Below are 27899 nucleotides of genomic sequence, written 5' to 3'. Positions count from 1 at the left end.
TAAGATTCCTGGCATTGCCCCCCTCCCCTCTCCCTTCCCGTGATGTGCTTTGGTGTGCTTTTGATGTGCATGTAGTTTTCGGGTCTCAATGCAGATTTGCGCATGCGCGGTTGAAGCCAATTCCTGACTTGGCCCAACTGTTCTGGCAGGCCTCGTGACTCGAAGACTACATGAAGATCCGGAAGATGGCGACCAGGAGCTCTGCTGCACTGCTCTGCATTTAAAGGAGAAGGAAAGCTACGGAGACAATTTAATTGCCAATAGATTAGCTGCAATAGTGCAAGCTAGAATGCTATATTTATTCTGTAGAATGTTTTACCATACCTGAGTAAAAAGTTCTAGAAGCTCTCTGTTTGTTTAGGATAGCAGCTGCAGTATTAGCTTGGTGTGACATCACTTCCTGCCTAAATCTCTCCCTGCTCACTTATAGCTCAGAGAAGGGAGGGGGAGGGGGAAGAGGAGCAAACTGAGCATGCTCTTGCCCGGGGCAAGGAGGTTTAAGCCAAAGGCAGGAAGTCTGATACAGAAGCCCATGAGTACACAATAGAAGGAAAGAAATTCAGTGTTTCTTTTGAAAGAGGACTCAGAGCAGCATTACTTTGAGGGTTTAATGGTGTATTTATATAGACCTTTCTGATAAAGCTTAATTAGTTTTAACCTTTCCTTCTCCTTTAAGGGTCAGAATTTTTAAAAAGTTTTTTTTAACACTAAAGCACATAGTGGGGAGGGGGGGAAGGCAATGTCTGGAAGCTTAGGGAGGCTTATGGTGGGGGGGGTTAGTTCTCCTTTAAGTTTTAGTAAATAGCTAATTCTAAGCAATTCCTCAATTGGCCACTTCAGTTGTTGAATTATTTGCCTTTGTTCTGACTCTTTCCAGCCTTCAAATGGAGGTCACTGACCCCATCTAAAACATGCTTTGTATGACAGAGCGAGTCGGCAGCTTATCAGCCTGTGTATGGGCCCTCCGACGGGCTTCACCGATCTTTATCTGGCCGAAAGTCTGGGCAGATGTCGACAGGGCACGGGTTAAAAATCCTTAATAATCTGTTCGTAGATGCGGTCCATACACGGGCCAATAAGAGCTCCCTAGGGCCCACGATCGGATCAGCCCGATATCGCCAACTTCAATGTGGGCATATGGGAGAGAGATCTCTGCATGTATGGCCAGCTTTAGGCTACAAAAGTATTGTCATTGCTACTTTTTATTACTCATCTTTCTATTGAGGCCTCGCAGTCTCTCCAGTCTCTTATTCAAATCAAAGCATGGTTGCTAGTGTAATTTGGACCCTAGCAACCAGATTGCTGAAATTAAAAGAGGAGAGCTGCTGAATAAAAAGCTAAAAAACAACAAATAATAGTCAATCAATCAATCAGAATCAGTTGCAAATTGTCTTAGAATATCACTCTCTGCAGTTACTTTAAAGGTGACCAACACCTTTAATTTTGTTTTAACTTTCTGACCGAGCAAAGATTTTGGATGAATATCTTCAGTAGCATCACAATGAGGTAACAGGCCCCAATGAAGCACACACACACAAATAGAACAACGTCCAGAAGATACTGCTGATACAAGGGTTGCTGGTAGGAATATGGAATAAGGTGATTGGTTCCACCAACTGTTACAATGTGCTCCACCCATCGCAATATTTGTTGGTCCTTTGGAAAAGGCTGTGATCTATGTATCAGGCTTAGGTACAATGTTGAGTTCTTGTAGCTGTAAGAATAAATAGAAAGTGTTGTGACAAAACTACTGCATAAACTTATATATAATCAAAGGATTTCATTTTTCATATTTATAAATAGGCTGGTAACATGGAACCAGTATCTAATTTAATATATTGTGTTTGTGAAACCAATGAAAGTCACTTTTGCATATTTATTATCTGTGTAAATGATGATTGGCATCTGTTCACATAAGAAAAATCAACAGCACAAAACTAAATTTGCAAATAAATTTTCAATACAAGGAACCTACAACTAAAATCTTACATGAATGATGACTTTTTAACTGACAAATTATTTTTTGTGGGCCACTGGTTTTCAACCCTTTTGGATTCAAGCAAGCACCCTTTGAGTTCTAACATTTGGTCACAGCTCCTTGTATGTTTTTAACAAGGTAACGTATTGGTTAAACATAGGGACTGCCATCTTATAATAGTTCAAAGAATACTTAGGACATCAAATAAGCATTACTGGTCTTCACCCAATTACTGCCCTTCAGACTCTGCTTCAAGGATTATCTACTAGAGAAAAAAACCTTTGAAAAGTTCTCACTATTTTATTAAAACCACTCCGACCAAATTGCTTTTTTATCAAAAAATTTTGACGAAAAGTGCAGGAAAAGCCTCGATAAAATTATTTAAAAAATCTGAATCATATAATTTTTTCGGATTATTGCCCGACAACCACAAAATCTTCAGATTATTGTACAAAACCCAGCGCAGATCAGGAAATTTTCCGATCGCACACTGGACATCTGCCATTGACTTCTACATAAACTTGCAAGGTCTGAGTTGCAGTACTTTTTTTATTTGCACTTTTAACAACATCAGAGTTTAATAAATCACAAACAAATTCTATTTTTTTTTTCCTCCGAAAAAATGGTGTTGACTTTAAAAGTCAAACTGGAAAAAAATGGGGCTTTAGTAAATAACCCCCTTAATGTGTAGAATAGTAAAATCAGAAAATGTTACTGTTATGGCTGGAGTCTAAGATGCCTTTTTATCAAAATTCCAATTATAAAAAGCATGAATGAATAAAAAAGCAAAGCAAATCAGAATATGGATATAAAAACCTCAAAATTTTCATTTATTCTGTTTTTGTGGTGCTTGTAAAAAAAACTTCTTTAACCTTAAAATAACTAAATATTGTTTAAATTTGCTAAGGACAGCTCCCATTGACTTCTACATCAACAGCTTTTAGATGGTGCAGTTTTACATTTGAGTTTTTCCTGGTTTCTATTAATAAGTATTAAACATTTTGTGTTTTACAACCATTCTTAACATACAAGAGTTTTAGCTTTAAAAAGTTCAAATAGTGAAAAAATATTATGAACATTAATTAATCAGCCCCCGAGTCTGCTGAGGGACACCTGGGAAAAGTAAGTAAGACACCTGAATTTTATCCATTAAAGGAACACTAGTCTGGGAAAAAAATGTATAGACTAAATTCACCAGAGGTTGACTAATTATATAGGCACACACAGTGAAATTCCTTGTCTGCTAATAACTGAAGCAATGCACCTATAATTATAAGTTACAGAGTTGGGTAACACATTAAAATACATTAAAATATAGGTTAGAGATTGAATACCTTTCATCTCCTATTATGTGCCTAATTGCATTTGCCAATTTCTCAGCTTTGAGTTCCTCTGATGGAATAAATGTTCCCAAATGTTTTGCTTTTATCCGAACTGCATTGTCAAACTGATCTCCAAAAAGAGGGATTGCCACCATAGGTACCCCATGATAGATAGCTTCCTGCACGCTATTTATTCCTCCATGAGTGACCAGAAGGCGAGCCTTTGGGTGTCCTTTTGTAAAACGCAAAAAAAAACAAAAAACAATGACTGATATAACAGCCTTAAAAAATTTTTTTCAAAATTGTTAGTCTGGTGGGAAAGATTTTCATGGGTGTTATTAGGGGTAAGATACTGGAATACATTGCAAATCACAATAATATGAATTTATGCCAGCATGGTTTTATGCTTAATAGATCAATTGTATCTAATAACCTTCTATGAGAAGGTGAGCAGGAACCTAGATTCTGGGATGGCAGTGAATGAGATTTAGATACTGTTTTTCAGGGGACCAGAAAAATATGGTGTAAAATCCAGGAAAATGTAAAATCAGGGAAATGTATTGTGCGTAATATATAGGTGGTACCACAATACAACAATGTAAAATGAGGGAAAACTTAAAATCAGGGGATGTAAAATGGGGGTTCTACTGTACTTTGATGTTGCTAAAACATTTGACATAGTACCACATAGAAGGTTACTGATTAAATTAATATCCATGCTACACGGCTAGTGAGACAGAGGCTGTGGTTACATACTGTACCTTCATAGCTGTATAAAACCAAACAATAACAGTTATTATAGTAATGCAATCACATACATCACACAAGCCTGAATATTAGTAGACTTGTATCTGCGAATATAACACAAGAAGAAAAGGAATTGTACCCAGGAGATCATTCTGAGAAATCCAATTCATTATTTTAGCATTTGGAGCCAATCGCAGTTCTTTCGGCCACTCTGATATTCGATATCGCCAGATTACTTTTTGCTGAATATTTGCAAACCCGTCATTCATTTCCTTTACAAACTCAGTAAGAGGATTGGACGCTATCATTGAGCCAAATGTCACAATGATAAACCCATGCTCTCCTGACTGAGAGATAAAGTGTTCCAATTCCTGTAAAACACAGCAAAATTTGTCGTTTCAGTAAGTACAAGTATAGACATAAAACCAGCTTAAAAACTGTTAGTCTGGTGGAAAAGATTTTCATGGGTGTTATAAGGTGTATGATACTGGAATACATTGCAAATCACAATAATATCAATGTATGCCAGTATGGTTTTATACGTAATAGATCTTAACAATTTTATCTAATAACCTTCTATGAGAAGGTGAGCAGGAACCTAGACTATGTGATGGGAAGTGAATGTTATCCACTTAGATGTTGCTAAAACATTTGATATAGTACCACACAGAAGGTTACTGATTAAATTAAAGTAAATTGGCCTGGAACATAGTAATTGTACTTGGATAGGAAATGGCTTAATGATAGATTACAAAGAGTGGTAGCAATTGGAAAATGTTTCAATTAGACTACTGTTGTTAGTGGTGTATACAGTGGCGTAACTACCGGGGAAGCAGGGGGTGCGATTGGACCAGGGCACGCCTCCCTCTAGTTACGTTGCTGGGTGTATAGCAGGGGTCTGTCTTTGGTTCTTTGGTTTTTATTTTGTTTCTTAATTACCATTTGGTTGGCATTGTAAGTACTGTCTCTATTTTTGCTGATGATACCAAATTGGGAAGCTGCCAGTTTGGCTAAATTGGATAACTGGGTAACAAAATGGCAAATTAAGTCCAGTGTTGATAAGTGCAAGGTTATGCACATTGGCAGGAATAACATAAATGCTAGTTATACACTAAGGGGCCTGTAAATATTGCCCTTCTACATCTCTTGCCTTGAGTCACCATTTCGTGATGGTCTGTGTGCTGCCTCAGAGATCCCCTGACCAGAAATACTGCAGCTCTAACTGTAACAGGAAGAAGTGTTGAAGCAAAAGACAGAACTCTGGAGTCCGTTTACTAAAGTGCAGTAAATCTGACTTTAAGTTTCCGCATGTTATCGCTGAGAATATTTTTACGCCAGAATATTCGCAGCGACTAAGTTTACTAAACAGCAAAGCGCTCAGAAGTCATTGCGATCACTTGCGGTAACTACGTTAATGAACCAGCTTGCGTTAGCGGTAATTTTAGCGAGTTGCGAATTTTCTGGCGAAAAATTACGTTTTTGCGAATATTTATGCTATAAAATAGTCTTGTTTTATGGCGGTTATTATGGCAATTTTTACTGTGACATTTATGGCCAGAAATGCATCTTCAAAACTCTAAAACTTTATTGGCTGATGATTATACCATCCAACAACATTACCAGAGTAACACCAATAAAACATTTATGCATTATATAAACCCTTCTGCCAATAGAATCACATGAACAAGAAATCATACCAGTCAATCTCTTTGCTTCATAGAAATGCACAGTTTAATGTAGCCAATCACAATGAAACCAAAAAAGCATAGACGCTGACGAATCCTTGGACTGTGATGCCCACTGCCAATGATACAACTCTGAGCTGAAACTGCTGCTGTTGCACCAGATAGAAGCAGAAGCCAAAACATCCTGTCAGCAATAGCTACAGATCTCTCTCCTGTCAGCAAAGAATGATGGGTAAAAAAAAACCAGTATTATGGAATATTTCATGCCCCTTGAGAATTTTCTGGCGAAAAAAATACTTTTACGCCACTACATAGGTGGCGGTAAAAGTTTGCGAATATTCTGGCGTTAATTTTGTCTTTAGCACATTTCGCTGTTTAGTAAACCAGCCGTTAATGTGTACGTAGCGTTATTTTCAGCGAATGTGATAACTGGCGAACAATTATTCTTGCGCAAGATAATTCGCAAATTTATATTTACCACAGGTTAGTAAACTGGCGATAACATATTTGGCGAAAATTCTGTCTATATATTGTGCGAATATTTTTAACGCACTTTAGTAAACGGACCCCTCTGTCTGTTAATTGGCTCATGTGACTTAACAAGTATGGTTTGTTGGTAGCCCTTGACGGCGAAACATATGTCGGTGTGGAGGTGGTAAAGAAAGCTACCCCATTTGTCTGCTGCAAGAGGAGAACAAGAACGCTACATTTCTCTACTAGAAACCCTTCCGGCTCATATTGCTTTGATGGTTGCTACACGAGTGCCACGCGGATAAAACCCTGAGGAGCGGTGATGTATGGTCTTTTTGTTTGCAGCGCTGCCGCAGAATGCGTTCCCACTGCACAATTCACCAAGGGGATCTAATCGCTTATTGCACCCGCATGGAGCTTTCCGGTCCGACTCTCTATACAACCTGTATATGCCGCTACATTAAGTGAATAGGAGCGTACTTAGAAGGGGATTTCTAATTGTAGAGATGCACGTGAGATTTTTTGCATAAGGATATTTTAATCTGCACAACGGACGTATTCTTTCCTCTCTCATCAACTAAACTTTGTAATACAGCAGAATCTAACGGATAAATTGTCAACAATAAGGAAAAATTTGCTGGCTTATGAATGCTAACCAAGAATTGCACTTTCTAACCTCCTCCAATCCATTTATATTTTTAACAGGAATTTTTCTTAAAGGAGAAGGAAAGTTAAAAAAAATAACCTCCCTCTTTCTCTTTGCCATTACCCCCCCCCTCCTGAAACGCCGCATTGAAAATTGCAATGGCTTTACCGTTTTTGTGCACTTCCATTCCAAAATTTTTCTATAGTGTAAGCTTTGGCGCCGCCATTTTCAAATTGCCTCCCTGCACTTTGTCTCTAGTGCGCATGCGCCTCTTCCATGACCCTGTGGTGTAACCAAACAAGCGCGCATACGTCGCTACACACACAGTGATAAGCATTGGTGTCGCATCTATAGTGCACATTCTTTGAATAAGCCTGTAAGTGCCACAATATGTTTTACAGACCCGAACGAACGCTGGGTATATGTCAGGACTTACCCTGGTGGTCTAGTGGGCAGCGGGGTCCACCGCCGCTCCTTCGGCGTGGACGCCCGCTGCGCAGCTCCTGCTCTCTTCCTGGTGCCGGTTTCCCCTAAGGCGCGTGCGCCGCGCACGCTCGGTTCTTAAAGGCGCAGTGACGCTGGCGTGTGACGTCAGCGCGCAATGGCGCCAAATTCAAATGTATTTAAGGGGAATTTAGGTTTCAGCAAGTTGCCCGTTGTTAGGTTCAAATTAGCTTGTTCCTGGGTGCTATTCCTTGTGATTCCTGATTTATCTACCGTGTTTGACCCTTGCCTGCCTGATTTACTACGCTGATCTCTCTAATCCTGACCTTTGCCTGTCTGTTATCTCCGAACTCTCCAATCTTGATCCTGCTAGTCTGTGACTATTCTGACATCTCCAATCCTGACCTCTGCCTGTCCATTGACCATTCTACGCTATCTCTATCCTGATTTTGGCCTGTCTGATTATTCTACCTGCTTGTGCTGGCCCGGCCTGCCGGTTCCTGGTGGCTTCCTATCTTCCAGTATCCTTGTAAACAGTCGTGCCCCATTGCCTGCCAGAACTTACACCTTGCACTTCTCGTAAAGTCCAGGTGGCATCTGAGTAAGCTGAGGGCTCCTCCTGAGGCCAAAGGCGGTCACTTAACTGGTGAAGTTGAGCCGAGACCAGGGTGCTTGGTTTCTGTTCTGGTGTAGGGTGCCGACCGTGACAGTACAACGGGCCCATGAGACGGAAGAAAATGGAAGTAGCTCCCGTGATTCCGCAAACCACTGAACTGTTGTATTCAACCCTCCTCCAGCGCCTTGATGAACAAGAGGAGAAGCAGAATTTTATCATTCCAAGGTCTGCGGTCTCTTTCTGAGAGGTTGGATGCACAGCAATCTGAGATTCCTGAGGGGTCTGTTTCGTCAGTTACTCCGGGTAATAGAGGTTTTTCCCATGACCCAAAAATCCCCCTTTCCTGATAAGATTACCCCCCTCTGACCCTGCCCGTTTATCCCTAGAAGCATTTTTTGCTACCATGGCCATGTTATACGATGACCCGGATCGTGCTAGTTCTGCCGATTCCGCTATTCGTAAACTCCGTCAAGGGAAAAGAGTTATTGAGGAGTATTGTACCGAATTCCGCCGCTGGTCAGTTGAGACGGGGTGGAATGAAACAGCTCTTCGTAGTCAATTCCGGGTGGGTCTTTCTAGCTCTGTAAAAATTGCCTGGTTAATTACCCTCCTTCATCCACTTTGGATGACCTCATGAGGTTAGCCATCCAAATTGATAGGAGGCAAAGGAAAAGACGAGCTGAGGGGGATATAGATTTCCCTACTACATGTAATGACGAATCACCAACTCCCTCGTTTCCTAACCCTCGGGGGGAACCCATGCAATTGGGGGCTACACGCCTGTCTTCCGAGGAAAGGGCCCGTAGGCGATCCCTGGGTCTATGCATGTATTGTGGGGATAAGGGGCATTTCCTTAAAAATTGTCCCAAGAGGCCTGGAAATTCTCAAAACCTTTGTGGAGAAGGGAAGCTCCATTTGGGTAGAGAGATTTCCTCTCCCTAATTCGCCTCAAAAAACTTAGTACCTGTAGTTTTATCCTGGCCTGGGGGTTCAGTTACAGTTTCGGCCTTAGTGGATTCGGGGGCTGGGGGAAATTTTTTAGATGCTGCCTTCGCAGAAAGGTATAATATTCCCCTTAATCCCCTCACACCTCCTATGAGGATTTCTGCTATTGATAAAAGCCCACTGGGGTCAGGTTGGGTAACCCAAAAATTCAAAGCATTATCCATGTGTGTGAACAATTTGCATTATGAAAAATTAGCTTTTCACATTCTCGGTGGTTCCTCATCCCCGTTAATTCTGGGGTTACCATGGCTACAGGTACACAACCCCCACATTGATTGGGTAACTGGGGAGGTTATTCAGTGGGGTTCCAAGTGCCAAGATTCATGTCTAGCTTCCACGCTAATGGTTGTAGTTACTTCCTTAGAGAAACTCCCTTCTGTTGAGCATAGCTCTAAGTGTTGTTCTGGGATACGTAGGTCCCTATCGGCAGTTACATCCGCTCAAGTAAGAGCAGTAGATAAGTCCCACAGGGATGTATCCAAATTTCAGGTTGGGGACTTGGTATGGCTATCCACAGGGAATATTAAGCTTAAAATTCCAGCTCTTAAGCAGGGGCCCAAAGTTATAGGTCCATACCCTATTGTGGAAATTGTGAACCCAACCTCTGTCCGCCTTGAGTTACCTGAGATATTTCTGTTATCTAACCTGTTTCATGTTTCTGTCCACAGGTCCACCGACAATCATGTCCTACTCCAGTGTTGGTGAAAAGTCTGGTCAAGTCTGATGCCAGGGTAGACGACCTTAGGAGACAGTCCCATCCCAGGTCTCCTGGTAAGCTTGAGGGTCCAGTGGCCCCTAGAGGGGGGGTAATGTCAGGACTTACCCTGGTGGTCTAGTGGGTAGCGGGGTCCACCGCCGCTCCTTCGGCGTGGACGCCCGCTGCGCAGCTCCTGCTCTCTTTCTGGTGCCTGTTTCCCCTAAGGCGCGCGCCGCGCACGCTCAGTTATTAAAGGCGCAGTGACGCTGGCGTGTGACGTCAGCGCGCAATGGCGCCAAATTCAAATGTATTTAAGGGGAATTTAGGTTTCAGCAAGTTGCCCGTTGTTAGGTTCAAATTAGCTTGTTCCTGGGTGCTATTCCTTGTGATTCCTGATTTATCTACCGTGTTTGACCCTTGCCTGCCTGATTTACTACGCTGATCTCTCTAATCCTGACCTTTGCCTGTCTGTTAACTCTGAACTCTCCAATCTTGATCCTGCTAGTCTGTAACTATTCTGACATCTCCAATCCTGACCTCTGCCTGTCCATTGACCATTCTACGCTATCTCTATCCTGATTTTGGCCTGTCTGATTATTCTACCTGCTTGTGCTGGCCCGGCCTGCCGGTTCCTTGTGGCTTCCTATCTTCCAGTATCCTTGTAAACAGTCGTGCCCCATTGCTTGCCAGAACTTACACCTTGCACCTCTCGTTAAGTCCAGGTGGCATCTGAGTAAGCTGAGGGCTCCTCCCGAGGCCAAAGGCGGTCACTTAACTGGTGAAGTCGAGCCGAGACCAGGGTGCTTGGTTTCTGTTCTGGTGTAGGGTGCCGACCGTGACAGTATATTTTCGCGTCCTCTGCTCCTGTGCTCGCTTCAAAGCTTCCCTTTGTTACCAGGCAAAGGGGAACATCAATCAAGGGGGAGTAAAATGCAGGCAGGCAGAGAGAGAGAGATCAGGGATGACAAATGGACAGCTCACGTGACCCAAACATTATCTCTTCTCGGGGAAAGACAGGAGATCATAGTGCGATTGCGCATGCGTGTGCCCTGATTAGAAGGATTTATGAACTGGAGCAAAGACATCCGTTTCTGTGCAGCTTGCCACTTATTTGAAAAACGATTACAGCGCAAGAATGAATGAAAAAAGGAATGAAGAAATGCTTGCTGGTAATAATATATACATTTTATGGCCAATAATTAAAGCTTTATTTTATTTTAGACTTTCCTTCTCCTTTAAATAATCTCTTGTTACTGGACTGCTTCATACAGAATCAACTATTATTCATTTTATTGGATGGTTCATCAAGTTATTTATATTTATGGTGTTTGAATTAATTTAACACGTTTAAATTAATTTATTTACATAAATTGATATATTTAAAATGAATTTATTTATAAATTGGTAGAGAAATGACAACTTTTGAATAAAAATTTAATGAATTTCAAATTATCTACTGAGTGCTCTATTTTTTGTTATTTATGGTTTATTGGTTTGTATGTGTGCACAGTGAATCGTACGATCCCAGGGGGCGGCCCTTGTTTTTTTAAAATGGCAATTTTCTATTTATGATTACCCAATGGCACATACTGCTAGAAAAGTATATTATTATGAAAATGGTTTATTTGCATGAAGCAGGGTTTTACACATGAGCTGTTTTATATTTATGTAATATATTTTTATAGAAACCTACACTGTTTGGGGGGAATAGTTTTCCTTTAAGTGTAAAAATCACGAGAAACTAATACAAAAATTCATCAGGTAAAAGTTGTCGAGGTATTATAGAAGTCAATGTGAGTTGCACTGATCCTATTGGACCTTTTTTAATCAATTCAGACTTGTGAGAAGTTTTCTGATTGTCCAGTGCTTTTTAAATCCGGATCTTTTAATAAATTTCATGGCATTTGTGGTTTCAAAAACCTCCAAAATCGCTAAAATGAAACTGTTGATAAGTAGGCCTCCCCACTAATGTTCCATAGCCATTTGATTCCTAAATAGGATTAATTTGTTATTCGGTTAAGGTAAGAGGGATACCCAAATATAACGGGAACAAATCTATGGAAATGTTAAAATGAGTATTTTTATGAAAACATATATTTAATGTAGTAGAAAACTGCTCATCAACATAAAATGGTCTTTACCTCTGAAACAGGCTTTGCTGGTTTTGCCAATAAACCTCCAATGTACAGAACATTTGGAAAAAAGGGATGAGGAAATTCAAGGGTAAAATCTGTATTATACATCCAGAGTACTGTTTTCTTGTTGAGTTCTACAAGGGATGGTCTAGAACCTACTGGGAAATGTTCTTCAATGACATCATCAAACAATGAGTGAATTTTTCTCTCCAATACAGCTGAGTCAATGTACATAAAAACATTCTTCACCCGTTCAAAGAAGTCCATGTGGTCCGTAAATTGGGACTGATACACTGGCATATAGGACAGCTGGTTTGGTATTCCTGAATGCCAAGCATTCTTAACTGCCAAGGTGTGAATAGCAATGAAGGGGATTCCTAACTTCTCAGACACCAGAAAGGAACAAGGATTGAAAGAATCTATCACTGCAATATCATACTTCTCCTTCTTTAATAGGTTCATGATGGACTTCTGGTTAAATACCATATTGCACTGCCGTGACATATGGGTTAGGAAGGCCAAATAAGAAGAAAGCTCATCGCTGCAAGAATAATATAAAAAAAATTGAACTGGTGTAACATTCAGAAAACATATACGGTGTTCTGTATAACCCAGCAGCAGCACATAACCTTTTCTCTAAATATCAGCTCCATTGGCTGCCATATATAAAACAGAGCAGTTAGCTCCTGGTCTTGGCCCTGTATTCTGAAGAATTTTCAGCTGCTGATAACGGTGTCTGTGTACCAGCAATGACCATAACAAATCAGAAAAAATCCTCTTAGAAGCTTAAAGGTAGTAATAAAACTAGCTACAACCAAATAAAACCAAATAGACTTACCTTAGTGAGCAAATATGTTGAAAAAGTCATCAAGTGGTTTTGGACTCGAGAAAAAGATACAAAGTTTCTGAATCTTAATTAGGCACCCCCAAGTGATTGTATTGACTTAACTGAATCCCCGGGTCGGTGCTCCTATCAGCAGAAAACTTCAGATAACCCCGGGGTTATACCAGTGAGCACCACGGAGCAATCCTCTTCCTCTTCTTCGTGCGGCTTCACATGCACAGTAGAGCGAAACGCCGAACTTTAACTAAAAAGTCGGCTATTTAGTTCTACTGTGCATGTGTCTGCCCCGGGAAATTTGAAGAAAGAAGAAGCCGTAAGAGGGTCTTCCGTGGTGCTCGCTGGAATAACCCTGGTGCAGGTTTATGCTGATAGGAGCACCGGCCTGTGGTTTGAGGTAAGTAAATACAAACACTTGGGGGTGCCTAACATTTGGAACCCCCAAGTGCAAAAATTCTTTCCTTCTCCTTTTTTGTCAGAGAGCCCAGAACAGCCAGCAGCTGCCCTTGAATACTTTGTAACAATTTAAGATAAGCAAAGATGCAATTGTAACTATTTTAGATAAGCAGGTCTCTTGGGAGAACTGAGATTAGAATCTTAAAGGGCAATTCACTTTCATTAGCAAAACACATAAAACATTGCACTAAAATTCCCAGAAATGTGTTCAAACTTTCATAACCTGCCAGATTTTGTAAAATGGACATGGTAATTAGGGTGGTGGCCATAAAATGGGTGTGGCCAAAATTTGCTGGTTTTTGTCCCTCTTTTAATTTTTCAAATGTTGTACATAGGTAAGACCATTTGTGCTGTTCATATCAGAATTAATGAACATAGGGGTAACATCAGGAATTTAGTACCTGAAACTAATATGGATACCCCAGTCTCCAGACATTTCTCTGAGGGTAAATACAATGATAACCAGTTAGTAGGCTTGGGCGAATTTGACCCGTTTCACTCCGCCAAAAATTCGCCACCAGCGAAATGTCGCAAACATCCATTAAAGTCTATGGGCATCAAAATTTTTTATGACGCGCGTAATTTTTTTTTTTGACGCGCACCGCCATACAAGTCTATGGGCATCATTTTCGCGGCGAAACAAGGCGATAAAATTCGTCCATCACTACCAGTTACATTGGAAGATGCTAGAAGTAATGCCAAAACCTCTAAGGGGAGGGGACTGGAATAAACTATTGCTTCAAACAGAAGCTAGATCAGGGGTCGGGAACCTATGGCTCGCGAGCCAGATGTGGCTCTTTTAATGGTTGCACCTGGCTCTCTGCCAATCGAGGGAGGGATGCGTGTGTCCTGCGCTGCGCTCCGGTTCGCTTGGGCCCCACATCCCTGAGATGCTTCTTCCTACCTAGCGTCTGAGCCAGCAGACGTGCGGCGCACACTGAAAGCATGCGCAGACTGCGCAGTGCGCCGCACGTCTGTACCTGTTGACGTCACCGACGTCTAATGCGTTCCTGCCCTACTCACTGCTTCAAGTCGGATGGGCCTCGCCGCCTGAGGGAAGAAGAGAGTTGTGCACATCACGGCCCTGCTGTTGATTTTAAAATACAACTACCAGTACAGGAAGACAGGAATAGGAGATAGGTAGGATATCTCACGCCAAATGCTGTTTAATTTATTATCAGTTATTAGTAAGCATTGTGCAGTGCAGCGTGCCAGAGGCTGGGGACTATCAGCAGTGAGAGCTCTCTATTCTCTATCTGTGCCATGTGCTATCTTTGATTTATGTCCCATACGCCCAGCACGTGCCAGGAGCCTGTGCAGGGAGTAGCATGGGGGAAGCTGCAGTTCTTTTGATGCAGGATTCTGGGGACATCCCTGTGCCCTCACCACCCAGTAAATGTGCCTGCAGTAGGGAGGGGGAGAGAGCAAGGGTGGGGCAGTAAGGCAGGACCACATTGTAGGACAGGGGGATTTGTCTGTCAGGCTTTCAGTCTTTGAAATGGCAGAGCTTCACAATGAGCCTTTTTTTTTGGTGTCTGATAAACATATCAAACTCACATTAGGCTGCAGTTTAACCCCTACTCCTCCTGCTTTACATCAATAATCCCATATTCCAGTCTCATATTCAAATCAATGCATGGTTGCTAGGGTCATTTGGACCATATCTACCAGATTGCTTAAAATTCAAATTTAGGAGCGGCTGAATAAAAAGCTAAATAACGCAAAAACCTTCCTCACTAACTGATTAAACATTTTCTTTCCATCATAGATCTCCTCACCTCAGTCAGCTAGCTAATTGCAGAAACCCTTTTATTGAAGAAGATGGCTAAAAGGAAAAAAGATGAGGAGTATCGTACTTTTCAGCAGGAATGGACAGAGGAATTCGCCTTTGTGGAGAAAGCAGGTTCTGCAGTGTGTCTAATATGCAATGATAAAATTGCATCGTTGAAACGGTCAAATATAAAGCGGCACTTCGACACGCGCCATACTACATTTGCATCGAAATATCCTGCGGGGGACAGCAGGAAGAAAGCATGTCAAGAGCTACTGTGCAGAGTGCAAGCTAGTCAGCAGCAACTCCGTGTTTGGACCCAACAAGGTGACTTGAATTCAGCTAGCTTTGCTGGTGCTTTAGCAATTGTGAGAAATGGAAAGCCATTCACAGATGGGGAGTATGCCAAAACATTCATGCTTGATGTTGCCAATGAACTTTTTCATGACTTTTCGGATAAAGACAAGATAATCAAACGAATAAAAGATATGCCTCTGTCGGCAAGAGATGTTGATGATCGTACCATCATGATGGCAAATCAAATTGAGGCAAAACAAGTGAAGGACGTAAATTCAGCGCTATTCTTTTCTCTCGCCTTGGATGAGTCAACAGACGTAAGCCATTTATCCCAGTTCAGCGTGATTGCAAGGTATGCTGTCGGTGAAACACTACGTGAGGAAAGTCTTGCTGTTTTGCCTATGAAAGGGACAACAAGAGGGGAGGATTTATTCAAGTCTTTCACTGAGTTTGCTAAAGAACAAAATCTACCGATGGATAAACTTATTTCAGTGTGTACTGATGGTGCTCCGTGTATGGTGGGAAAAAACAGAGGATTCATAGCGCTTCTTCGTGAACAGGAAAAGAGACCCATCCTAAGTTTTCACTGCATCCTACATCAGGAGGCGCTTTGTGCTCAGATGTGTGGCAAGCAGCTTGGTGAGGTAATGTCGCTGGTCATTCAGGTGGTCAACTTTATTGTTGCCCGAGCTTTAAATCATTGCCAGTTTAAAACACTGCTGGATGAAGTTGGGAATAATTATCCTGGTCTGCTTCTGCACAGCAATGTGCGTTGGTTGTCAAGAGGTAAGGTGCTTAGCCGTTTCGCGGCTTGTCTGAGTGAAATCCGGACTTTTCTTGAAATGAAAAACGTTGCGCATCCTGAGTTAGCTAACACTGAGTGGCTCCTGAAGTTCTACTATCTCGTGGACATGACTGAACATCTGAACCAGCTCAATGTGAAAATGCAAGGCGTTGGAAATACCGTGTTATCACTTCAACAAGCAGTGTTTGCATTTGAAAACAAGCTAGAACTCTTCATTGCCGACATTGAAACAGGTCGTTTACTACACTTTGAAAAACTGGAAGAGTTTAGAGATGCATGCACAGCAAGTGACCCTGCTCAACATATTGATCTTCAGCAGCTAGTGGGCTTCACATCTAATCTCGTGCAGTCATTCAAAGCGCGCTTTGGAGAATTTCGTGAGCGCACTCATCTTTTTAAGTTCATCACCCATCCACACGAGTGTGCAGTGGACAGCACCGATCTGAGTTACATCCCTGGTGTCTCCGTCAGAGATTTCGAGTTACAAACTGCTGACCTGAAGGCCTCAGACATGTGGGTGAATAAGTTCAAGTCACTGAATGAAGATTTGGAAAGACTTGCACGACAGCAAGCAGAGTTTGCGAGCAAACACAAGTGGGGAGAAATGAAAAAACTTCAAACCGCAGACCAGCTGATTGTCAAAACTTGGAACTCACTTCCTGTCACATATCACACACTGCAGCGTGTGAGTATTGCTGTACTGACAATGTTTGGCTCTACGTATGCATGTGAGCAGTCTTTCTCACATCTAAAGCACATTAAGACCAACCTACGATCACGTTTAACTGATGGAAGTCTCAACGCCTGCATGAAACTTAACCTCACCACATATCAACCAGACTACAAAGCCATCAGCAAAACCATGCAGCAACAGAAGTCACATTAATGGTAAGAATTACTTTATTCATCATTGGTTAGCAGCGCTGCTAATTATTTTTGATAACATTGTTATGCTGTTGCAAACCATTAGCAACAGCATAACAATGTTATTTAATATAATTCAGAGACTTATTGTTCTTTGAAAGTGTTGGTTTTACATAAAATGCACACATTTACTTGTATTTAGTTTTAAACATATTGTATGGCTCTCACGGAATTACATTTTAAAAAATGTTGTGTTTATGGCTCTCTCAGCCAAAAAGGTTCCTGACCCCTGAGCTAGATGGATCAACCGACTACATTGCATTTAACCTGGAAGTATGAATGACCAAAACAGTTTAAATTGTTTTTTTGAGTTAGCAATATACCTATACACATCAAAAAGTACTGATTTTTCCTTTCTTTACAGGTATAAATGGCCAGCTAGAATTATGCTACATCACGGATCTCCTGCCATGTAAGGTAATTATATGTTTAAAATTGTTGTCGTGTACAGGAGACTACAAGTAATACACTGGCTAATATGTTACTTTCTGTTTGAATATGTTATTCCGTGTAACCCTTCGGTTGGGTTTTGATCAGGTCCCTGTATACCAAAAGCAAGGATAGGCCATCTAAGCAATTTCCTTGACGTTCATTATATTTGCACAAATTTGATGGACTTTAATGGACACAAATTGATGGACATTAATGGACACGAAGAGCATCATTCTTTATATTATTACTTGTATTAATGGACACGAACTTTGCCTTTGAGCTCTGGATCCTTTTGTGCTCTGGATTGATTTGATACTTGGACAAATCGGACATGCTGTCACTTTAAGACGTGTTTGGGGGTGGAGGGTTTTGTGGTCACAATGGAATAAATTTCCCCATAACACCCTTGTCTTTTTACACTTGATAAACGGCTCAAGCTGAAAAATGTAGGGGGTTATTTAATAAACTCCGAATGCAAAAATCATGAAAAATGTGTAATTTTTTTTTATTATAAAATCAGACTTTTAAAAAATCGGGAATTTTTCGGAATTTATTAAACCCCGAGGATGGAAAAGTCAGAATCTGAAAATCCGGCATCTCAGACCTGTCGAGGTTGCATATAAGTCAGTGGGAGAAGTCCCAATGATTTTTTGATGCACACTGGGTTTCGTGCCATACCCCAAAGTTTTCAGAGTTTTCGGGTGAAAATTCCAAAAAAAATCGTGAAAATCGGATGAGAAAAATTTAAAAAATCAAGAAAACTTGATTTTTTCCCGCAAAGCAAATTTTCGGGAAAATTTAATAATAAGTAAGCATAAAAAACCCGAGCAGATTTGATCGGAGTTTGTAGAAGAAAATATTGAGATAAATTCGGACTTTGATAAATAACCCCCGTAGTGTGCTATCACCGCTATAATAAATTCACATTGCAGTTTAAAATTACTGCCTTTAAACTGTCTGATATTTTTTTTTTTTTGGATTTGCTGCCAAATGTCTTAGCCTGACTGATGTTATCCACAGGCACCAGAGCAGCAGCCTGAGTAGTGGTCAACAGGAAATTCTACTAGTACTTCCCCTCGACTGAGAGGAGATGAGGCTCTTCTTCACTTACTGCTCTCCCAATCATTCTATAAGTGGATAGAATAGTGTTATCTCAAGGACACTTTAGCCTTATAACACTCCCAGAGAGTGCAAACAAGCAGATTTGGCCAGATTTGTGCTGGGATTATAAATCAGGGCCTACAGTGACCGTTAGTATGAAGATCGCATTAAAACACTGATGTGCTCCTCGGATTCTGTATTTTTTAAACCTGTATGACTGATATATGGCTGATTTTGGGCTAAATATTGGTCAGACAGGTTAATCGGTGGGCCTAATATGAGCTAATAAGTTGTGATGATAAATTTGCCCAAATTCGTAGTGAATTTCCTCATTTCGCCAATGGCGAATACATTTTGGATGCGCGTCTGAAAAATTGTTTGCTTCAAAATCGCAGCGCGTCAACACTATTCCGATGCCCATTGACTTTAGTGCCGGCATCGAAATTGACGCGAGCGACTTTTTGGGATGCGTGTCCAAAGCTGACGTGGGCATCATTTTTCGAGTTTCACAAATTTTTAGCCGTTTCCCTGCAAAAATTCACGAATTTTTCGCTAAGCAAAATGGGAGAAATTCGACCATCACTACTAATAAGCCGACGACTTGGAGGGACTGGGCCAGCAGCTTATACTGACCCTCGTATGGCCAGCTTTAGTGTTACTATGCTGCACTGCCAATGCATCATATGCCACCCTGAGACCAGTAGTAAGAAAAAGTCTGTACTTAAAGTTTGTGCCTGGCAAACCCAGCTCAGTATCAGTGTACATTTTGATACAATATCACCATTGGAGCCCATGACATACCATAGTTTTTGCCAGCTGCAAAAGTGGTGATATTGAGACAAAATAAAAGTGGAGATAGATTTGTCAGATTTCCCTTCCATATACAAAAATCTATATCTTTGCTTCTGTGAAATTGTCTTTTAAACAGACAGTTTCCAGATTAGCAAAATAATGCAGATGTGAGGTAAAAATATGATTGTGTCACTTATTTTATACTGGCAATAAACTACTTTTATATATAAACGGGGGAATTTAATAAAAGTCGCAAAGAGCAAAACAATTCGCACCAATAAGAATAAAAATCCACATCTCGCAATGTAATATTGTTCATTAAACTATTATTACATTGCAAATTTTAATTGTGCACTCTTAAGAAGTGCTTGAAGGTGTCGTAATCTTTTGGAGCAAACATAACGACAACAAGAAGTTTTATTACATTTACTGCGCACTGGCGCAATTTATAAAATTCGCAAACGGTCTTCCACTGTCGGAAGTGGTCACTAAACAGTTTCCGGGTTCGCAAAAGCTGTATTAAATTCGCGCAAAGCAAAATGTGTTTGTTCAATGGCATAACTTTTTGCACTGCGAATAGTTTTTCCGTTACCGACTTTTATTACATTCCCCCGAAAATGTCATAAAATATGATTTTTTTTCTCATTTTTATTCAGTTCTGGTTATACAGAAAACAGGACTTGTACCCTGACTATAGGCTGCTGATCCCCATCAATATGCCAATTAGTTCCCCATACAGCAACTCAAAGTGGTTGTAAATGGAGATTGGAGAAAACAATGCAGAGCTGGCACAGGGGGGAATGTTACACTGAGCTTTGCTCCATTTTAAAGGGATACTGTCAGGGGAAAACATGTTTTTTTCAAAATGCATAGGTTAATAGTGCTGCTCCAGCAGAATTCTGCACTAAAATCCAAACAGCTTTTTTATATTTAATTTTGAAATCTGACATGGGGCTAGACATATTGTCAGTTTCCCAGCTGCCCCAGTCATGTGACATGTGCTCTGATAAACTTCAGTCCCTCCCCCCCCCCCCAGCAGCCCATCAGCAGAACAAAGGGAAGGTAACCAGATAACAACTACCTGGTATATATAAGGACAGCACTCAATAGTAAAAATCCAGGTCCCACTGCGACTCCTTCAGTTACATTGTAGGAGAAGGAGAAACAATAGGAAGGTAACCAGATAAAGTAACTGCTCCCTCGGAGGTATAAGAACAGATTTAAAAGAAACAACAGCCTGTCAGAAAGCAGTTCCATCCTAAAGTGCTGGCTCTTTCTGAAAGCACATGACCAGGCAAAATGACCTGAGATGCACCTACACACCAATATTACAACTAAAAAAATACACTTGCTGGTTCAGGAATGACATTTTATATTGTAGAGTGAATTATTTGCAGTGTAAACAGTGTCATTTAGAAATAAAAACTACATCATAAAAATCATCAAAGAATCCCTTTAAAAATGTCGGGAGAAAATGTAGTTATAATGTTGCTTTTGTCGTTTTAACAAAGTATTCTCAAAAGTGTCTGTAAACCGTTCTTTCACCAAAAAATGAAAAGTGGTGGCTTTGTCAGTATTTTAGCGGATTCCTGTGAACATGAAGATTGTGTTTACACCCGTTTTAACACCACATTTACACCAAAATATTGTTTCCTCCACTTTTGTGAATTCACTCTACAAGAATGTTTTAGCAAATGACCTCCATTATATTCCAGAAAATGGCACCTAACCAGATGGTAGGTGGTAAAGACAGGGGAACCTTGCACCCAACAATACTATCCTCTGCACCGAATGCCAGCAAGGCCCCTAATGCATGGACTGGGATTTGCACCCCTTAATGTATAGCAATTGCCGTAAGTAATGAGTAAATGAGGCCCATAATCTTGAGTTCATGTTCATATATTTGACTCACCTTCCCTTAAAGTTATATTTGCTCTCTCTGAAAAACTCACTAAATTCTTTCAGATATTCCTCATCCAGGGACCAGGTGATGACTCTGTAAGGGCTCTCCTGCATCTGGTAATCTGGAAGATAAACACATGCCATGTACATTTGTACCTTTAGAATTTAATGCAAATAACCCTGTTATTCAGAGCTAACCTTTATGGTAAAAGGACAATACCTTATGGTTGACATTCTATTTCTACCTATAGATTTTTCCGAACTACAAGTCCAAGAGAGGACTCTTCGACTTGAGGTGTTGGGAGTGGCATAATAATATATAGGGTTCAGGAATGTAAGGGTAAGCAGTGGGGCAATAACTAGGGCTGCAATTGTTGCATTATGTAGTGTGGGTCTAAAAAATATCTGCTGTTGGGTCCAGTAGCTTGTAAGGAATTAGGAAAGCCGTTTCTCTATTTTTGGTTTGTAGGGCAGGTTGAAAATGTCAGAACAAATATGTTATTAGAGATTTCCTTTTCCAGACATCAATGAGAGTTTTCATGTACAATAGTTGTATGCTCTAAATTTCTGATTCAAGCAGCCTGCTCTTATTTTCTGTGTAGACCACCCCCAAAGGGATGTCATCAGGAATCACGGGATCCTGTAATACTAAACAATCATTAACCCAATAGTCATATGAGTCTCTTGTAGGAGGGCCCTGCCAACAAGCCCCAATAATAAATGATCTGCACATATAAAGCCACACCTCTGATTCACCCCAGCCACTCCTTATTATGATGAAACCACACCAATAGTCAACCCCAACACTGCCCACTTGCCCAAGTTATAACCCCTTGTGTACAAGTTTTGGGTCCCCTGACTGAAGTACCACCTGTAACCCCCCCCCCCCCATGGTGGTCCTTCACCCCCTGCTGATACATTTGGAGGAGTAGTCCCAGTGAAAGTGTTTGCAGTAAATACAGTATTAGCAAGAAATGGTAATTCTTAAGTATACATGCCTGGTAGCAATCCATCTGCAAGCTGACGGAACATTGTTACTTTGTGACCATTGTCGTGAAGAACATGTGAAATTCTATCCATCCAGAGATAATGACTTCCACCTAAAATTATCAGCAGATGTTTTCATTTTTTAATCCAAAAAACAATGTTTATTATGTTATAGAAGGGTCCCTTTTTAAGGGTCTACATTTTTTATTTAGTTTTTATATTTTTTTAATTGTTGCCCTTTCTTCTGTTTCGTTTGTCTTTTCCCAGCTTTCATTACTCTGCGAGGCTACATGATTTCTTTTATATTTTATGCTATTTATTACTTCTTTTCAGACCTGCTCATATTCACCTTCCATTCTCCCATTTCTGCCGGGTTTCTGGGGTAGATTTAGAATTCATATTAAGAATTAGAATACATAACATCCTGGGGGAGAAAAGAATGGTCCACAGCTGAGAGATCAAGCAGTATTAGTTAGTATCTTCAGAAAAGGCGATCGGGTGATCCATCGTGCGGCGCTTGATTTCTCCTCCCTGCCCTCCTTATAGAAGATAGGCAGGGAGGAGAAATTGAGCGCCGCACGATGGATCGTCGCCCAGGCGCCTTTTCTGAAGAGGATTGCAAGCGGAGATTCAGTAAGTTATTTCTAAATAAAGACTTTGAGATTTTAAATTTTAATATGTGTTGGTGGTTTTTTTTGTAGTACACAAAGAATTTTTTTTTAAAAATTAAGGGGCCTATTTACTAAAAAATCAAAAAATTATTTTTTAAAAATTTCTGAAAATGTGTGTCTTTTCTGTATTTTAAAACTCACCAAGTAAAAACTGTTGAGGTCCCATAGAAGTCAATGGGAGCTGCACTGATCCTATTTAACCATTTTTTGATCAATTCAGACTTTTAGAGGTTTTCAGATTTTTTTGTTAATAATTATCTAAAAAAATTTTTTTGAGGTTTTTGTATTTTTGCATTTTTTTCCTTTTGTACTTTTTATATTGGGATCTTTTAATTACTTTCACAGCATTCGTGGTTATAGAGGAATAGAGATTAATTGTGGTTTCTAAAATAACTAAAATTTGATCTTATAAATATATAATATAATAAGTTTCCCAAGAAATAAGTTTCAGGAGAGAAAAGCCACAATCAAACTGGCTAGCCACGACGGGCACCTATGGATGTGGAGCCACTCGTTGTATAACATGCACACAAATCTATAATTCGAGAACATTTAAAAGCACGATAACTGGGATTGAATTTCAAATGAAACTTTTCATTAACTGTAATGTCACATATGTAGTATACCTACTGACCTGCATGTCCTGTGATATACAATATGTGGGATGTACAACTCGGCCGCTCAAAAATAGAATGCGGGAACACATGCACCAGATAACATCAAAAAGTGAGAGTACAACAGTATCAAGGCACTTTAGTAATGATGGTGATGTGTCTATGTTATGACTATGAAGATTTTCGTTCATCCAGGTCATGGTATATCTAGTATAGGTCAATCTAAAAACAACTGGACTTGCTGAGTAATCAATGAAGAAGTTTCACTACTCATCCGAGCAGCTTCTTCAGTTCAACTGACTGGTGTGGGAAGTTTACAGGGCAAAACTCAGCTGTCTTTCTACACTTAAAAGACAAGGGACACTCCTTTGAAGATAGCAAGGTCCAAATCTTGGATGAAGAAGACCGCTGGTTTGAACGAGGCGTGAAAGAGGCGATTCATGTCAAGGTGGAGAGACCATCTCTGAACAGAGGCGGGGGCCTTCGACACCACCTGTCTGCTACATACAATGCTGTTCTAACATCTGTACCCCGGCGGATTCAGAACACTTCACACATCCATTCATGCAACTCTCACAAGTAACACCTGTATCTAGGAGTTGCATGACACATTGGATAATCCTATCACAGTAACTGCACAGAATCAACACGTCTGTGGATTTCTTCAGATGTCACCTCTTTGAAGAGTTACAATGTGCCATTGTAAATGGATTAGTGGAAGAGTTTATATGCCGGAAACTTCCCACACCAGTCAGTTGTACTGAAGAAGCTGCTTGGATCAGTAGTGAAACGTCTTCATTGATTACTCAGCAAGTCCAGTTGTTTTTAGATTGACCTATACTAGATATGTCTATGTTACGTATACAGGGCATTGACAGAGTAGGCTATGCAAACAGAGGGGGTGATAGGTATAAGAGACTATTGAAGTTGGAAGCCATATGGATTTTCAAACTTGCCACCAGAGAACCTGAGGGGCTCAATAAAAGGTGGGACATCAGCTGTTTCGTATAACCTGTAAACAGCGATAAAATGTGCTTACAAACTTTAAACTCTAAAAATTCGGATGACATTTTGAAGCCCTATACAGAGGAAATATCACCTTTTGATGCTAATTATATATAAATAATTAATAATCTTTATTTTATAATCCCAATAAACATCAGCCGTTGGGTTTAATGTGTTTTTTTATTGAATTAAAAATAATGCAAAGTAATTATGAGAAAGTAAAATATCCCCATATACATATATATAGAGAAAGAGCTATAGTTATGTAAATAAATAGGAGGTGTTTGTGATGCCATCACAAAGCACTGCAGTTTTGTAAATTTGAAAGGAAAATAAAAAAAAGAGAAAATTAAGTGAGTTATAGTTAAACATTTGGGCTGCAGTTAAATATATGTAGGCAGAAGAAAACCCATTAGTACCTACCAATGGAGGATTCTGTAGCTCAACAGGCTTAGCTTATGATCTAAGGGCTCTTACACATGAGCGTTTTTACCTGCGCTCCCCTGCGTTCCGTTTTTCGGTGTTCAGCCGCAGGGGAGCGCAGGAATAGACGCATTTAATTATTTCAAATGGGGCTGTACTCACACAGGCGCATGTAGGCGCCGAACGCAGGAAAAATACAGCATGTTGCGTCTCAACCTGCGTTCGGCGCCTACATGCGCCTGTGTGAGTACAGCCCCATTTGAAATAATTAAATGCGTCTATTCCTGCGCTCCCCTGCGGCTGAACGCCGAAAAACGGAACGCAGGGGAGCGCAGGTAAAAATGCTCATGTGTAAGAGCCCTTAGTAAGAGAACTACTTACTGAAGTGACCCCGCGTGTTTATCTAGTGAGAAATGAGAGTAATAAATGAACCTCCTTTTCTATGGTTTACTCTATTAACGAGGTGCGCTGTGTCAGGCCATGCAAGGGCTCCCTTATAAGATAAATTTGAAAATACAGAGAGCTGTGAATCAAGAAAACATTAGGATAACGGAGTTCATTCTGCATTGCGTAATATTGTGCATAGGGAATATAGTCATCATAATGTTTTTGTTTTTTTAAATATAACATAAATAAATCAGGGGTAAATTAATATATATTTATTTCATTTTGTTTTAGTTACTATATTAAAGTATAAGCACGCAGGCACCTTTAAACAAAAGTTATATCTACATAAGAAAACAAGAGTTGTGTGCGATGTTATCATGTAGAACTGCAAATACGTAAATCAAAAATATGAGTGAGTAAGTTGCAGTTAAACATATGCGCTATAGTTAAACATTTGTGAATAGAGAAAACCTATTAGCGATAATAGAGAGATTTACGGAGTTTTGCTAACCTGTGACTGAGACCCAGGATAATTACTTATTGAAGCGATCCTGTGCGAGAAATGAAAGAAAGAAATTAACCTCCTCAGCTTCAATCCACTCTGCTAATTAGGTTCATAGCGGTGCGTTGTATGTGGGGATTTAGGAATTATTTTGAAAGTATGGAGAGTGGGGATTGAGAAGAAAAGAAACTAAAGTATACTTAATAATTAATAAAGCCGCATACCGCATAGAGAGAAAAAATCCTCTTTTACAAAATAATGAGAATTAAATAAACCGATACTAAGTTATAAGATATGAAACATAGTAATAAGTGGACACTGAGAATTTTAACTGCCTTTTAAAATGTGAGAGATGGAACGAATTATCTATGACAATCCTCTGAGAATTTTAAAGAATCCGTATGTTAATAATTAATCCAATTGAATTGTTTCAATCGTCTTTCAATCATGTATACAAAACGACTTTTGCACATTCTGTATATACAAATGAACTTTGATCTTTATTCTCCCTGACAGGGTTAATTAGAGGAGATACTGCGCCGGATGTGACGCTAACTCCTGATACTTTTTAATGGACATGTTTGTATTTTTCATTTATGCCTATGACTACGTGTGTTAACACACGAAACGCATTAGGAGGAGAATTGTTGGGGAAATAAAGTTACATTTTAATCCACCGCTGACCTCTGGTTTGTGAAAGTGCACGCAGCAGTTTTGAAGTAATAAGTTTCCCAAACTCAGAACAAGGGCCAAGGTTCCAGTCATGGCTCAGGCTTGTGCCTGTAACAGCTGATTTTCACTTCGGGAAGAGCCTTCCGCTACTCGAATGTCACCAGATCTTAAAGTAAGAGAACCAGGGCACAGGTTCTGGGCAGGTGGAGGAACCGGAGTGTAAACAGGAGGAATGGTATTGAAGCAGAACGTAGTCAGGGAGTTAAAGGAGAAGGAAACCCCCTGGGCGCAAAAATCCCTCCCCCCCCTGTGTTGCCCCCTCCCTCCTCCCCCCTGGCCTGTCCTGCCGGGCAAATGCCCCTAACTTGTTACTCACCTCTCTGCGCAGGTCCTGTCCACGGAGCTCACAGGCGCCATCTTCTCCCAAGCGGTCTTCATCCTGGATTAATCGGCATCTTCTGGCGCATGCGCAGTAGGAGCATTTACCGGTACGGATCTATTGCGCATGCGCCGAATGTCATGAAGTGAAATCGGAAAACTTCGTGACTTTTGGCGCATGCGCAGTAGATCCGTACCGGTAAATGCTCCTACTGCGCATGCGCCAAATACGCTGATCAAAGCAGGAAGAAGATCGCTTGGGAGAAGATGGCGCCTGTGAGCTCCGTGGACAGGACCTGCGCAGAGGGGTGAGTAACAAGTTAGGGGCATTTGCCCAGCGGGACAGGTAGGCCAGGAGGGAGGGGGGGCAACACAGGGGAGGGGGGAGGGTTTTTGCGCCCAGGGAATTTCCTTCTCCTTTAAAATCGAGAGAATAACAAGGTAACAAGTCTGACAAGCCAGGGACAAACTACCTCATCTCTGCAAAGAGCCCCCCTTCTTTGACTTACCTAAAAAGCATACTGTCAGGATCTTGGCTCCTTGTAGCAGCACAAAGTGTTGTACCAACAAGCTGAAGACAAGTCGATTCCTTCCCGCAGCCATTTTTCCAGGCAACTGAACCAAGTATCAGTGTATTATATATCTTCTTGTATGTGCTACAGCTTTAAAAAAATAAATAAATAAATAAACAACAGCAACACTTTTTGTGCCAACTTACTAACTAAATTTGCATAGCAGATAAAGCAGTTACATTACACTATATTAGGATTGTTGCTTTATGTTAAAGATAATGTTCCTTGTAATTTAACAAAAGCAAACGGTGAAGCATTTAATGGCTGACTGCATAGATAATCATTGCAAGTTTTGGGTACAAAAGGGCAACTTCATCCAAAAAATGTGCAATCATTATCTAGTCCAGGACAGCTGCCAGTTGTATTGGATTTGGCATTCCTGGGCCCTTAAAAAACATTTTAAAGGTCCACTATGCACAACAGTTTTCCTGCTGATATTGTGTTTAGTAAGGGTGTAGCAGAGTTAGTACAATGTACTATAGAGGTTGTCTTGCCGCAGTTACTGTATACTTGTGGAAGACTATTAGTAACTGTCATTGAATACCTCAATGGCAATAAAGGCAGCCTGCATGACTACAAGTGGCCTGCAGTAGATTATAAGGAAATATGTTGTTAAACAGC

General features: G+C 40.6%; 1 protein-coding gene across 2 annotated transcripts; it reads right to left on the bottom strand.

Annotated features, from left to right (window-relative positions):
• Positions 1-1381: 1381 nt before the first annotated feature.
• Positions 1382-27539, bottom strand: LOC108705416 (UDP-glucuronosyltransferase 3A1). 2 transcript variants are annotated; one of them, XM_041580592.1, is made up of 8 exons: positions 27463-27539; positions 27216-27368; positions 22066-22167; positions 21078-21189; positions 11753-12287; positions 4187-4418; positions 3313-3532; positions 1382-1714 (listed from the first exon to the last, which is right to left on the bottom strand). In XM_041580592.1, the coding sequence occupies exons 2-8, from the start codon at positions 27307-27309 to the stop codon at positions 1438-1440; spliced, it is 1572 nt and encodes a 523-aa protein (XP_041436526.1). In that variant the 5' UTR covers positions 27310-27368; positions 27463-27539; the 3' UTR covers positions 1382-1437. The 2 variants fall into 2 exon arrangements, with proteins under 2 accessions (XP_041436526.1, XP_041436527.1); XM_041580593.1 differs by lacking the exon at positions 27463-27539 and adding an exon at positions 25666-25705 and having other exon boundaries at positions 27216-27303.
• Between the last annotated feature and the right edge of the window lie 360 nt (positions 27540-27899).

This window comes from Xenopus laevis, chromosome 1S, assembly GCF_017654675.1.
Source record: "Xenopus laevis strain J_2021 chromosome 1S, Xenopus_laevis_v10.1, whole genome shotgun sequence".
NCBI classification, from domain to species: Eukaryota; Metazoa; Chordata; class Amphibia; order Anura; family Pipidae; genus Xenopus; species Xenopus laevis.
The sequence above is the reverse complement of the archived record's forward strand: the minus strand, read 5'-3'. Positions and strand labels throughout refer to the sequence as shown.

What these genes read in the sequence shown, in the direction of transcription:
- LOC108705416 (XM_041580592.1), bottom strand. Translation starts at nt 27,309, where the DNA reads ATGGCTGCGGGAAGGAATCGACTTGTCTTCAGCTTGTTGGTACAACAC. An exon ending in TTCTCAGAATGATCTCCTGG is followed by an intron (nt 3,533 to 4,186) that starts GTACAATTCCTT and finishes GTTTTACAAAAG; the next exon opens with GACACCCAAAGGCTCGCCTT. An exon ending in CACATAATAGGAGATGAAAG is followed by an intron (nt 1,715 to 3,312) that starts GTATTCAATCTC and finishes TTATTCTTACAG; the next exon opens with CTACAAGAACTCAACATTGT.